Genomic DNA, 14,352 nt, shown 5'->3' with positions numbered 1-14,352 from the left:
TGGTGTTTTTCTTAGAGAGATGAATGGCAGTTCTGGACTGTAATGATGGTTTTGTATTGCACGTTGAATTTTTTTTCCCATGAGCCCCTCACGGAAGGGGCAGAGTTGCGTTTCTTGCAATCTCAGCAGTCTTGATCCCTCTTTTTTGCCTGTGGTATAAGGTTTCCAATTTGGTACCTCTCTCTGCCCATGTTCTAACATGTCCTAGAGAGGCGGCGGTAAATCTTCAGGATGCCCTGAGAAAAATCGCTCAATGAAATGGAGCCACCATTCACATTTTTCATACATTCATGCTCAAAAATCTGGCTGTGATTGTGGTGCCATAATTATAATTATCTTGCCTCGGAACTGGCAAATCCTAATGCTTTGCATTATTTTCACCACTTTTACTTTTACAAATTGCTACATGTAACCTCACATAAAAACTGTAAGTGCATTATATCCTTATTTGAATCAGCAGGCCCTTGCTTAAGAGGGCATATTCCTTAACCAGGACAATAATCATAATTGCTTTACAGGTGTTAGAGTTGCAAAATTTGAGTTTGTTGTTGCAAAGTTAGATTCACTTCACTGCATGCATGTAGTTCTTGGGTTTTGGAGCGAATTTATAAGTGATTATTTATTCATTCATAGCCTCCCTCCGTGGAGGGAGTGTTCTGAGGCCAGGGATTTGATACCTGCCATGCCATTTGTCACGACACACCTCTAATGTTCTTTCAACGTTGCTGTGATGTTGTAACAATGTGATACCTTGCCAGAATGTCGCAGTAGCATCGGGAGCATTGTGTCTGAGCTGGGATGTGCTTGATGTTGCAACCACGGAGCTTCTGCGTAAAACTCTGGTTCTTAACAGACGATCATCTCAAGTGGCGTCTTGGCGTGTCACGCACGATCATGTGTCTCACTCCTGATCCACCGTTCTTTATTTTCTGCCACAGTTTCTGTGTGTGTTTTTTCCAGTGGGCTTTGTGGTTTATTTTTACTTTCTCTGTGTAATTACAGGAGTGATGAGGGAGGCGGGGGGGGCAGTGTCAACAGGCAGGGAGTCATGAGAAAGACGACTTGTGACCGCGAACTCACGGCTGTAAACTTTTACGACTAGTGCAGTTTTTTTTTTTTTTTTTTTTGTCCTGTTATTTCTTTAGCGTGCCAATTCCAAATGAAAGTAATGCAGGCTTTAATGATGCTGGAAGAACACACTCAGGACATATCCCTGTGATACAGATTTCAGATGCTGTCTCTTTTATGGTTACATTGCGTTTTCATTCAGTCACTCGGCAGGAGGGCTTATCCGGGGTGCCTTAAAAAGCCATTCATTTTATTTCAAAAAAAGCTCTTCTGTAGAGCTGGGCTGGCGGCTTGTCATAATGGGACAGTCGGGGTGTCTTCCATGCCTCGGTTCATCCTGGTAACGAGTGTGATGATGGAGCGAGGGAAAAGTACCGCCAATCTGGTGCTCATTTTTCAGACCTCTGAAACAAGCTGCCATACTCTAGATGAACCTGAGTGCTTCCTGCTCCTCCCGGTCCTGTACGGGCATCTCGCTCCTGGCAGCCACAGACTGGATGTTATTTCAGACAAAGAACGCCTTGTTGCATGCCGATTTCAGACAGTCCTGAAAACCAGTCAGGATGAACCTGAAAAGAACATGCTCTTAATAACCCAGGGGAACTGGCAGAAATGGTTCGCCACCCAAATACGGCAGTAATTGTTTGCAGAGATACAAAATGTTACAGCGTGGCCATTAAGCAGTAGTTGCAGAGTATTCTGTTGTTTTTTAGATGCTGTAATGACTAATGAATGGATTTCTAAACATGCTTGCTGAGCAGTTTAATTTGCTTACTTCTACTCAGCAAAACCTGGCAACGGCGAGCCCTAAATGCTCTATTTGTCTGCTGTATTATAAGCAGTGTCTGGGAAAATAAATGTGATAACCCATATTTTGTTCAGCTCTGCCCTTTATAATATAATGTAATACCCTTAGCAAATAAATTGCCGGAGAAAGCTTTACAACATGCATTACAGGAATGAATGAAAATGATAACACGTAAAAAGAGGCTGCCTGGAATAAACAGATGAACAATAGGACACAGAGTTAACAGTCATGTAGTGTAGACATCTATTTAAATTTGAATATCATCAATATTCTTCAATTTTTAAACATGCTGTTACAGAACACAGACGTTATCCAGAGGTAATAGGTTTCATCATATAGCTTCACTGGTCCATTTTAGTGTGGAGCAGTCACAAAACAGTTACCTTGAGACAGTTCTCATTGGATTGCTGACCTGCAGAAGTCAAAACTGAAAGCGACACCACAAAATGAATCACAACAAACCAAAACACATGGTGTGGGTCAACAAAACAAGTTTATCCCACAGGACTTTATTTGCACATGGTAAAAAAATGACATGGCTGTGTAGCATAGTGTAGCATAGTGGTCATAAGGGGCCGAAAGGTTGCTGGTTCGATTCCCCACGGGGGCACTGCTGCTGTACCCTTGGGCAAGGTACTTAACCCACAATTGCCTCAGTAAATATCCAGCTGTATAAGTGGGTAACATTGTAAAAACCTGTAATTGATGTAAGTCGCTCTGGATAAGAGCGTCTGCTAAATGCCAATAATGTAATGTAATGTAATGTAATGAAGATGCCTTCATATTGCTTAGTAACCTGTGCCCCTCTGTCTGTGCCATCCCTGTCCCCAGCACCCTGTCCAGCTGCGTCCATGCCATGGTGGCCCTGCTGTACCCCTTCTCCTGGCAGCACACCTTCATCCCTGTGCTGCCCGCCTCCATGGTGGACATCGTCTGCTGCCCCACGCCCTTCCTGGTGGGCCTGCTGTCCAGCTCTCTGCCCAAACTCAAGGAGCTCCCTGTGGAGGAGGTGGGGCTCTCACTGTCGCACACCTACACTCCGCCTGCGTTAATGAGCCATTAGTGATGGTTTATGAATATATCAACGAGAGTTAATAAATGGAGGTAGAAATAATAGTATTACAACAAACCATGTGCGTGTGAAGCAGGGAGTAAATGCAGATCATTCCCCGATTCCTTTGCTTAGCAGCTCTTATGGTTATTCTGCATCTGTACATTTATTTTTACTTTTTACATGGTTGTTGCTGCATCTAGATACCTCAAGCATCACTCTAGATCCTCTGAGGAGCCTCTCTTCACATGGTGTCAAATTCAGGAACTTTCAGCGTTATTATATGCTTAGCAGACACCCTTAACCTTGAACTGTATAGCTTACTTGTCATCCAGTTAGGCAGCTGGATATTTTCTGAAAAAACTCAGCACCTTGCTGAAGGTAAAACGGTAGTTTCCCACCCAGGAAACTGAACCTGCTGTCTGGTGCTTACTATCAAACGTGTTTTGAAAATAAAGACCACAGATTTCACAATGTGTTCTGCATGAACAAGTTCTTTATTTATTTAAGCATGAAGCCAAAGTACCCATTATTTATTCTGTAATTCATACAGAATAATTCATGAACCTCATATATCCTACAAAACCGTATACTATTCATCACACAATCACAAATCTTGGATTTGGCTCTATCGCTCATCACTGAATCCCTGAAAAGCTTAGTCTACTGTGTGGCATATCAAACGAGTACCCGTTGCGACATCTTTCATTCCCAGGAAATACCCAGGAAATTAAAATTCCCCTTTTAACTCAAGCCTTTTTACATCTGTGTTTTTTTTTTATATCGTCCTTAAACATGTGCGCGTTCCTGTATCATGAGGCTGGAGATTTTGTATCATTTCATGGTCCTTTTACTTTCCTTTACGAGACTGTAAGGAATGCTTTCTCTGTTTCTCATTAGCTGTTTAATGTCTGCAACTGGCCGAATTATGCAGTAAATTATCCTGCTCGTTTTCTTAAAATGTTTACCACAATGCAGTAGCCCTAGTTACACTGAGATAGTCACAGGCAAGATTCACACCAGTCAGGAGATTGGCAGGGTGCTCATGGGGTAACGCTATTAGCCCCCACCTCCCACCCCCCATCCCAAAGGGACACGGTTCCACAAGGGGAAGTCTGCCCATTTGAAAGCTTGAACGGGATCCAAAGGCTTGAACCTGGCACGTTTTCAAGATGACCACAAAAGGTCCTCCTAGCGGAAATTAATTTAGCTGCAGAAACAAATGCCCACCGGTTTCCAAACGGTCGATTTCTACGGTCTGCTAAACAATCTTCAGATCGCCCCGCATGCATTATCGCTCTGATATCCTGAAGGGTGTTTTTGCGTTTTCTCATCTGGATTAAAATCTTCTGAGTGACTGAGGTTTAACTTGAGAAGCAGTGTAGTTTAACTGCAGGTGAGGGTAGACAATTAGTTGCGCAAAGTCTTATGAATAGAGCTTACAAGAGTCAGAATAGTGCTTAGTTTAGTAAAATATGCAGCAAATTGTTTGTGTTTGAATAATTTGGATCACACACAGAAGCCATCAGTAGCCATCATTTAATTTGACGCTTAGCTTCTGTTTCTCTGTGTGCTGACCCTCAATTCCCAAAACTAATCTGCAGGAGGTCAAACAGAGAGCAAGTCCGCCATTACTGTCACTGTGTCACTGATGGTAAGAGGCCGGCCATGCTGTGAAAAGCCATTGACCAGATAGAAGTGTCATTGACCTGTTGTGTGTTATAATAGCACACACTGGAGAGGGAGGGAGGCACGAGGCATCTAAGTTCACTTAATGAAACAGTAGTTACATTACCAGTATTATATAAATGGAAAAGCAGGGAAATGACTGACCTCAGTCCCCACGCCATCGGCAGTAATTATTTTAATCTGCTGTTCGTTAAATTCCCATGGCCCTGGCCCCGCCTCCTCCTGGAATGAGTGGGCGGGGCTCCAGCAGCTGCATTCGGGTTGGTGCCAGCGCAGCCCCAGTAGCTGGATCTTGCCCTCCTTGTGGGTTTGGCAGCAAAGTGCTGAGGAGGAGAAGCCATCAGTCATCCTTAAGCTCAGCACTTGGCCACTACTGCACTTGTAAACTCGGCCAGGGTCTGCCCTTTTGCTGGAGCGTGACGGCCTGCCATCTCAAAATATCCGTCACTCGGTGAAACAAGTGTTTTAATCGCATAGTCAACAAACATCTGTGTTCCTAAGGCTTTCTTCCCATAGTTGTTGAGTACATTCTGTAAGAATTCCTTTTGTCCTTTCATGCTGTATAGAACTCATTATTTCCCTGGTATTGCTTGCTTATTATCTCTGGCAGATTCTATATCTCATGTGGGAAGTGGATACATAGTTTTTAGAGGGGACCTAAGTATGTCTCTTTTGTGATATGTCTTTTAATTCAGGCTTTGATGGTGGACCTGGGTACAGACCGCTTCATCAGACAGGTAAACCAAATTAAAATCTGAAGTTCTTGAGGTCTCAATAATGCTGTCTTCTAATAAATGTCTTAATTACATTTCAGACAGACAGTTTAATGCAGCTGTTGACACAAAAAAAATCCTGACCTTGTCTGAATCCCCCTCAGGGATATAAAACGTAATATATAATTATTTTTTTCTTGGGGAAACGAAACAGGCATGATTTCCCTCAGTTCAGTTATGTGAATGTTGCCAACGGCTAACACTAAACCACACCCACTGTTAAAGACAGACATGCCCACACCAGTGTTTTCAGAGTGGAAAGATGTCAGATCACATTCAAAGTTATTTTATATACAGTACCTGTGTTTTATGAGTGCCAAAAGCTAAACTAGATTAGCATGTCTCTCTTCATTCCATCATCTTCAGAATCTTTAGAAAATTGACTGCGCAGGAAATTGAAGAAATTCTCTGGTGTGTTGTACTCTCACTAAAGTCGCAGCAGACGGGCTCATTTCCAGTTTCCACTCTCTGCAAACCGGCAGCGGTGTGTGACTCATCCTTGCGTCGCAGACCAAAGGGTTTTATTAAAAGCCTCAGAATCACAATAGAAACCGCAAGGCTATTGTTCTGCAACAATCCTAGTCTTTAGTGGTGCTGCAGTGAATAGTATCTGTGCCTTCCCTGTGTGCAAGGATAGAACACAAGCTTGCAGTTTAACAGACCATGAGTCTCCATACTGTCCAAACTGCCTTTGCTTTGCACATGCATTTTCAAAGCATCAGAGGTAAGGATTTTAAAAAGTGAGATTTTTTTTAAAGTGCTTTACTCATCAGTGAGCCAGAAATAGTATGGATCAGTGGGACCTTGGTTGTTAATTATGACGCCTACAATGTATAGATGGATGACGAGGCCACACTGTTACCAAGGAAACTTCAGGCTGCTTTGGAGCAGGCTCTGGAACAGAGGAATGACATCATCAATCCGGACTCGGACAGCGAATCAGATGAAGGTAAAGGGGTGACTTAGCAGGTTCTCCCTGTGAATGGACTAGCTGTTGAACTGTAGTTCACCTCTGTAGTAAACATATCCAACAACATATCCATGCTCAGCTTCATGGGATACACAGTTTGACTGTATTAATTTGAGTGTTGTGAGCCAGCAATAAAGAGGAAGAGGGCACATGTGGTGTTCATTTCACTGTCTGCAGCACAGCTGCACAAAGAAATATGTGTGGGTGGCGATAAGGTAGAGGATTCTGGGAAACTGCACAAGCAACAATTTACTGTAGTCATATGTAAAGTAACATTTTTCAGGTATATAAAACCCTCTTCTGTATTGCACAGAAAACAATACATGTAATGCATGAGCCAGGGCATCACAATCCTCTCTGTTTCTCTCCAAACTACTGTTTCATATTTTTGTGCTGTTGAATTTCAGAGGGGAGCAATGTCCCTCATTTAGAATAGAACTGAATCATTTACTTGGAAAAAAGAATGGAAGTTTCCTGGCAGAGGTGTCGGAGTGCGAGTTTTCAAGCAGGACTGTAAATATTTCTGCTATGTTCACATGGTTATGAATTGGCAGGGGGGACTGTGTCATTTTCTCTCTGTTTTTCTCAGCAGAGAATAAGGTTTGATGGCTTGATGCCTCACTCCAGAAGATAAATAGTAGCGTTTAAAAACAAGGGGATGGGGGGGGGGGGGGGGGTTCTAATTTTTGGAATGCGTGGTGTCCCATCATAAATATGAAACTTTTGAAATCGATGTCAGCAACTTGGAAGGTACCTGGAATGGAGCGTGTTTGTTTGTGCCCATGTATCAGGCAGAGTGTCCCATTGTCCTGTCCCTGCAGAGTGTAACTCCCTGAACAGCCTGGTGTCAGAGGCCTTCATCCGCTTCTTCCTGGAGACGATCGGCCACTACTCCCTGTTCCTGGCGCAGAACGAGCGAGGGGAGCGCGTCTTCCAGAGGGAGGCCTTCCGCAAGTCCGTGGCCTCCAAGAGCATCCGCCGCTTCCTGGGCGTCTTCATGGAGTCCCAGATGTTCGCCGGCTTCATCCAGGACCGCGAGCTGCGGAAGAGCAGGGCCAAAGGTGCGCCGTCGGGGAGCGTGGTCCGCACCAGACCCGCTCCGCACGGCTGTCCGTCACTTGGTTTCTTTCTTGAAATATTTCAATCAAATAATCCGAGTCGAACATTTATAAACAACATCATATGATGTTAACTTCAGTGTCTGAAAAAATACCAAAAAATGCTTTTTATGTTGGACAAGCAAGCTGCTACAATGCAAGCTTCCACCCAGGAATGACAACGGCAGTTGTTTGCACAAACATTTCTCTAAGTCAAAAAAAAAAAGTCTTGCTTTTGTGTCAGCCCTGTTGAGTTACTATAGTTACAGCTCTGTGCAACTGTCTAGTTGTCCATCACTCTTTCTCACTTGACTGGATCACACCGAGCTCGTCTCTGCACAGCACTTTGTTGTGTTAAAACCCATCACTTTTAGTAACAATTCTGATCTGTCATGTTAGTTTAAAGGAGAACACATCAGTGTTTATCGAGTTCAAGGTGTCATCTTCATTATTTCCTTCCTGCCTTGTCTGTGAACAACTGAGCCACTAAAAATAAAGCACTAGCTTTGGCCAGCCTGTGTTTATATTCAGTTCAACATTGACATCTGTTGGAGAATGTGTTTGACTTTATGTGGACTTGTTTAGGTGTTAAGCGCCCTCTTCTGGTAGGTATGGGCGCCTATAAAAATGAGGACGGTTCAAACGTGACTGAACTGTTGTGTGATTTCAAATAAATGTGAATGTTTTTGAGAACCACACTACAACATTAAAAAACATAGCACAGGCATGTTCAGGCATGTTAAACCTCCTCAATCACAGACTTACTATAGTGCAAAGGCAGTTGTCCAATCAAGTGTGTCTTACATGGAACATGTAATCCTAAAACTGCGCTCGACCTTCCTAAGACATAGAATCAATCAGTTTTATCATTTGTTGATTGAAATAAATCACATGTATAGGTGCTGTGCAGTGATGTCACTGCCTTGTCATTGAGCCTAGTGTCATCTCTGTGGCAGGTCTGTTTGAACAGAGGGTGGAGCAGTACCTGGAGGAGTTACCTGACACTGAGCAGAGTGGGGTCAACAAGTTCCTGAAAGGACTGGGTGAGTACTCTAGGAGGTCAGCTAAATGACATTCCCTGATATACTGCCATCACTTATAGATGACAGACATCTGAACATATTTTCATGTTTGATATATATGTATGTAGCAGAGTAGCAGTTAACTAACTCACTTAAGTGAACCAGCACATCATATCTAGGTTATTATAATATCTTGCACAAATTAATGCCCATAGCTGGTCCACCATTCACAATATAGCCCCTGTGAATGTTCTATTGAGCAGCATTGCTGAGCAGGTCAGGCACAGAGATGCCTGTAGTCCTCTCTAGTGGTAATATTCTGTCCCATAGAAATCACACAAAGTTCTGAATGTGTTCATACCATTAGACTGGCTGTGTTGACTTCACCTCAGTGCAGATCACTAGGCACTGAGTGTATGCCAGTGTAGGCTACATATTCTTGCTGCTCAAGTGTGCGTTTAATGTACACTACCAAGATGTAAACCCCCTGGATCAGAGTGCCAAATGTTTTAAAAAAAGAGTAAATATGAAGCACTACACTACTTGACTTCAAAGCCTTGTAGTGTTCTCACAACAGCAGCAGTTTCCTGATGTGACCTGTAAGTTTTTGAGTGGGCATTACCAGTTTAATAAATCTGTTGTATGTTGAAATGTATACAGTAGTTTAAACTTTTGCCAGTTCACATTTTTGTTTTGTTTTTCAGGGAGTAAAATGAAGTTTCTTCACAAAAAGAACTAGAGAACACATTCTACTGTACCAAAATATCAAACTAAGGACTTTTTTTGTAAAAACTCCTTTTGCAAACTGTGTACATTTGAAGACAATGTACCACAAACATGTATTCCATAGAATTTTTTGTACATTAGAAGTTGAACCAAAGCCATTTCAGATTCTGTACATATTTCATTGTAAGCTGACTGTGATCCTTTTGAAATGAGCTTTTTTTTTATTTGGCCTCTTATAACTTATGTATATGAATACAACTTTTGTGTATATTGAAATACAATAGAAAGAGTTGCTAACGGATGGTACCTAACGTGCATTAACTGTTTCAGAATAACCACTGATTATAAGACTGTTTGTGGAATACCTTATCGGGTGGATGGTATAAACTGAATGAATACAGTGGTCTTTAGTATGACTGATGTTGCCTGTTTGATAGTTTACACCTAGCTTGCTTTTGTAATGAAATTAGGTACTGAATGAGAAAACCAGTGCATTTAGGAGTCGTTTTGTACATGTATAAACGCATATGAAGAAATGCCATATTAACAGCTGTAATTGTTACGCAACTGAAAAAGCAGTCTTTCAAAATAAAAATGTGCATAGCTGGACATTTTTCACCAAGTTGAGCTCATGTTTCAAGAATGAAAATGCTCCCCCTGCTGGTCTTGAACCTTGCACTTTGGCTCTCGTTTCACACAAGCAGTTTACTACAAAATTTCTCTTTCACCCGAATAGCAAGAAATGCAGTTTACAGGATGGGGGGCAAGTTTAAATTCCATTTGTACAGTGTTTTTTGTTCCAAAGCCAAAATTTAAGAACCGCTTTTAGTATTAAACACTGAAAGTCAAAGACTAATGTACTCATGCACTCACTAAAATGACTGCAAAGAATTGGACAACACTGGGTCCCACTTTGTTCCCCTAATTCTTTGCCTTTTCCTAACACAACTGAAATTAGCATCTGAATGCACAAAATGATCAGTACTTCGTTGAGTCAGTCCAATGCACCATTTTGAGCACCCTCCCTCTGTTTCATGATTTTGATCTTGGGAATAGGACTCATAGTGGCAGTTGGAGATGTGGCATTACAGTTGTAGAGCCTGACAACAGTATACAGAGGATTTGCCTTACAAACTGTTCCAGGTTATGCAGTCATACTATACCACACTACGGTAAAGCATTCCAAACAGATGGCGAACACACACAATCAATTTTAAACAGTTTAATCTTGCAAAAAATTGGAACAAGGTGCTTATGCCATCAGTACACAAGCCCCTCCCACTCCCTTGATCTTCTCCTCGGCCCTCCTGCTGAAGAACTTGGCCTTCACAATGACAGGCTGCTTGGGGAGTTTGCCTTTGCCCAGCACTTTGAAGTAGCCCTGTCAACACACAACAGCTCCTTTCAAAATCCAACTGATCGGACAGCAATGTCAAATCTTCCATTATTTCTCACATATATGGTTTTCAATATTTAAATGTGTTTGTGTCAAAGTAGTATCCCACTGCCTCGCCTCAAGGTTAGTGCAGACTCAAAAACCCCGACTCATGAAATAAAATGGCAGCCGACTGTTGTATGACGCAACATTAAAGTGCTGAATGACACTATTTCAGGACATGATTTCAGTTTTCTGGAGTATTTCAAATCATCCAATTGAAACATTTTTCAGTACAAACAGTGTAACATTGTACTGAATGGAGTTAGCATCAGTGTCTATGAAACCATACCAAAAAGTAGTCTGTTGGACAAGCAAGCTGCTAAAATGCAAGCCTGCCTCCGAGAATGACAAGAGGTCATGACAAATCTTCAACTGGTACTATGGTCACAAAAATACTTTCAGTACTTTCTAGGGCAGCTAGAAACAAACGGCTAGAAAGTAAAGAAAAAGGACTTGCTTCTATTTTAACCCTACTGAGTTACTATAGTTACTAGCCAGCTAAATAACACAGCAGGCCAGCATTAAGGACAATTTTTAGAACTACTGTATTATATAATATTCAACAACTGCATAACTACATTAACCTTTGTTGATTCCCTTCTTTGTACAGAGCTTTTTAATGATGACAATTCAAACTGCAGTTTTTCTGTCGCTTCTTGCTTTGGCAATTGACTTCTGACTACATTTGCAATGCACCTGTACCAGGCGGTAGAATACTCATCACCATGGAAAGGTCATCTGCAGTTATGAACAGTGCACAGTGTAATTTCAGCCAAACTCAGGATGTGATATTATAAATGCATTCACTCATGAAACACTGCGCTGTTACACTAGATGCTGTCTTCAGTTTTCCTGAATAGCCATGACCATTAAGTTGGCAACATGCTATTCAGTGCACTGCTTGCAACACTATCAGTATTCTCAATACGGTATCAGTCTCTCAACAACATCCTTGAGCTAAGGATGTTGACTTTTCTCAGGTGTTTTCTACTCAACCTGCAGTCTCAAACCAAAATGAGTATCACATTCATTTAGTATGCACTAAATTCAAGAACTGATGGGAAGGCCATTTTTCCATTTCGTGTACACTCCACGTCTACGCAATTCCACAGAAAGGGTATGAACGTGTCACTGACCCTGTGGCTGACTGAGCCAAGAAAGAGCCAGTCAGTGAATAAGATCAGTCTTCACTCTGCGAGATCTCTAGCACACCAAGACAATGGATCATGTCAGGATGAGACTCTAGTCTCGGGAGACGGGCAAGTGCTGAAGCTGTGGATAGCTAGATGTGCCTTAGTGCTCGGTGCATGTTTGGCGTCATGGTGAATGGGAGACCATACTTACGGCGCGCACAACGTCGATGATGGGTGCAGGGCCGTCAGGCTTCTTGGCATAGTTCAGCCTGGTCTGCTCACTGACCAGCGTCCAGAGCTTGTCCAGGTTGATGGTTGGGCAGAAGATTGTGTTCCTTTTCAGGTGGTAATGTCTCATACCGACCTTACCGAAGTAACCAGGGTGGCTGGGTGATGAGGGAGAGCGGGGTCAGATCATTTATGTCACTCACACCCACACAAAAAGATATCACCGGAAAAAAGAGCCTATACAAGTAAAAGCTTATAATCATTTATGGTGATATTTCTAAAGCAATCCATGAGGTAAAAACTAAAGATCAACTTTGTGAATCAGACACCTTTAAGCATTATACTCATTACCTTTGATAATGCTTTCAGAGGGCACGCACCACATGTAACAGCACATTTTCATACAGGTAATGTGAGAAATCCAGTTAAGCTGCCATTTTCACGAACAGCATGAGGGACTCCTTGCGGAGGATTTGCTAGGCTGAGGTGTGATTGTAGCATAATTGCAAAGTACTGTGGCACTGATGTACTGAGCAAGCCATAACTTTTCAGTACTGCATTTCTCTCAAAGCAATGCTGAACCAGTCATTCAAAAATGAAATGGGTTCCAAAAGAGGGGGAAGAAAAACATCCCCTAGCAACAGGACATCAACTGAAAACATCCCACTGACAGGTGAGACTGCAGCACATTAAAATGTAGCTTTTAAGGCCAACAGTTTATTCTGTGTATATTCCACAGCTAAGTAATCCCACAAAAAAGGTAAAGAACATGTCACTGAGCCTGTGTCTGACTGAGCGGAGAGAGGGCCAGTCAGCGAATATGATCAGTTTTCATTCTGTGAGAGCTCTAGCACACCAAGACAATGGATCATGTCAGGATGAGACTCTGGTCTCAGGTGTGAGAAGAGAAGCGACCCTGGGAAGATGACTAGTTACTACATAAAGCACCGTTAACCTGCCCGCTACAGCTGCTAGCAGCTTATGCGTTGGTTCCATGTGTCAAACGGTATTCATACCAGTAGATCTGGCAGCAAGGCCGGCAGGCTGTCTCGTGTATTGGTGCTACTGTACTCAGCCACCTGCACGTGTAGACCACACTTTCATAAGCAAAATATGAGATACTGAAGCTGAAACATCCGATGTCTACAAGCTAGACCTGGACAGCACGTATGAATGCGTTAGGTCAGGGAATGCGTACGTAGAAGCATTAAAAAAACCTGCTGGTACCATTCTTTGCTACTGTAACTGCTATATAGAAGGACACAGTATTTTGGGGCTCGGGAGATGGGGAGGACATGGTCGCCGTCGTGTGCGATCCCCTAATATTGGGCAAAACACAGTATCTAAGGTAGCCAAAGTACACACTGGGCAGGCAAAAGGCGGCCGCGTACTCACTATTTGTCAAAGTTGATCCTGTGATGATGCATGCCACCAGCATTACCACGACCTCCGGGGTGCTTTCTGTGTTTGCCTGCGGAGAGCGGGAGAAGGGGATCGTCAATTTCTTCCCCACGAAAAGTTCACCTCGGCAACAGTAACGTCAGCACACAAACGAGGCGGCGGCTTCCAATGAGCGCTCGGTAGAGACGAGTCGGCGCTTACCGACACGGCCGTGGCCGTGGCTGACGTGCCCCCGGAGCTTTCTGGTCTTGGTGTTCCTGGTCGGCTGGAAGAAAAGCGTGTGGGTGAGAAACCAAGGAAAGGACCTAGTAAGCTATCAAAAACCCTATGGTACAACACCGCATTGAGAATGATCGGCTAGCCATGCACTCCGCCGAACTGACAAGTAAGTAACGATATGGCTGGTTAGCATGTCGCATTCAAGCATTTGGGAAACACACAGAGAAGTAAAACACAGCAGTATCTTCTGGCTAATCGGAAATACTGAATTAGCTTACTAGCTAGTCAGCTACATGGCACTATCCAGTCAATCTCACAAGTCAATACGGATATTTACCATTGATACAAGTCAGTTGGACGCCAAGTAAGCTAAATTTAAATCCATTAACGAAAAATACTTCCTATTAACGCGCATGCAAACCTATCAATGAAACACATGCTGAACTGTTATCACGTTGTTTGTCTGGCAAGGCCTACAACGTTAAGTACTGGAGGAGAACTGGGGACGCATCCAATTTTAATATTTTGTGACAGTATATTCCTCCAATTTTGCTGACATGATAGTTAATCACATTCCTTATATGATAGAAAGCGCCCGGCATTTCATTATTGGCTTGTGAAAGAGAGGATGGGTCAAGATTTTATTCGAACCCATCGGCAGAGATATGGGAAGAAGTACCTACCATCTTGGAGGATGACTGAAAGAGGAGCGAGAAGTGGAAATCTCAC

At 42.8% G+C, this 14,352-nt stretch overlaps 2 protein-coding genes and 2 non-coding genes across 5 annotated transcripts in view; 1 reads left to right on the top strand and 3 right to left on the bottom strand.

The window, feature by feature from the left end:
- dennd2b (DENN domain containing 2B) overlaps positions 1–9,270 on the top strand; it is a 57,939-nt gene extending 48,669 nt beyond the window's left edge. For both annotated transcript variants that reach the window (XM_036543607.1, XM_036543608.1), the window contains exons 15-20: positions 2,708–2,885; positions 5,312–5,353; positions 6,227–6,338; positions 7,181–7,420; positions 8,413–8,499; positions 9,183–9,270. In XM_036543607.1, coding sequence (XP_036399500.1) covers positions 2,708–2,885; positions 5,312–5,353; positions 6,227–6,338; positions 7,181–7,420; positions 8,413–8,499; positions 9,183–9,217 — 694 coding nt within the window. In that variant the 3' untranslated portion in view covers positions 9,218–9,270. The remainder of the gene's footprint in view (positions 1–2,707; positions 2,886–5,311; positions 5,354–6,226; positions 6,339–7,180; positions 7,421–8,412; positions 8,500–9,182) is intronic.
- A 1,139-nt stretch (positions 9,271–10,409) lies between these two features.
- LOC118787943 (60S ribosomal protein L27a) lies at positions 10,410–14,339 on the bottom strand. Its single transcript, XM_036543724.1, has 5 exons — positions 14,307–14,339; positions 13,606–13,669; positions 13,399–13,474; positions 11,987–12,161; positions 10,410–10,585 (listed from the first exon to the last, which is right to left on the bottom strand). The coding sequence occupies exons 1-5, from the start codon at positions 14,307–14,309 to the stop codon at positions 10,457–10,459; spliced, it is 447 nt and encodes a 148-aa protein (XP_036399617.1). The 5' UTR covers positions 14,310–14,339; the 3' UTR covers positions 10,410–10,456.
- Positions 11,766–11,895, bottom strand: LOC118788586. Its single transcript, XR_005005411.1, has one exon. It is a non-coding gene; the product is annotated as a small nucleolar RNA SNORA3/SNORA45 family (small nucleolar RNA).
- On the bottom strand, positions 12,771–12,900 carry LOC118788587. The gene has a single exon (XR_005005412.1). It is a non-coding gene; the product is annotated as a small nucleolar RNA SNORA3/SNORA45 family (small nucleolar RNA).
- Positions 14,340–14,352: the final 13 nt, after the last annotated feature.

Source organism: Megalops cyprinoides, chromosome 13 (genome assembly GCF_013368585.1).
Source record: "Megalops cyprinoides isolate fMegCyp1 chromosome 13, fMegCyp1.pri, whole genome shotgun sequence".
NCBI classification, from domain to species: domain Eukaryota; kingdom Metazoa; phylum Chordata; class Actinopteri; order Elopiformes; family Megalopidae; genus Megalops; species Megalops cyprinoides.
Note: the sequence above shows the minus strand (reverse complement) of the source record. Positions and strands in the feature narration are given on the sequence as shown.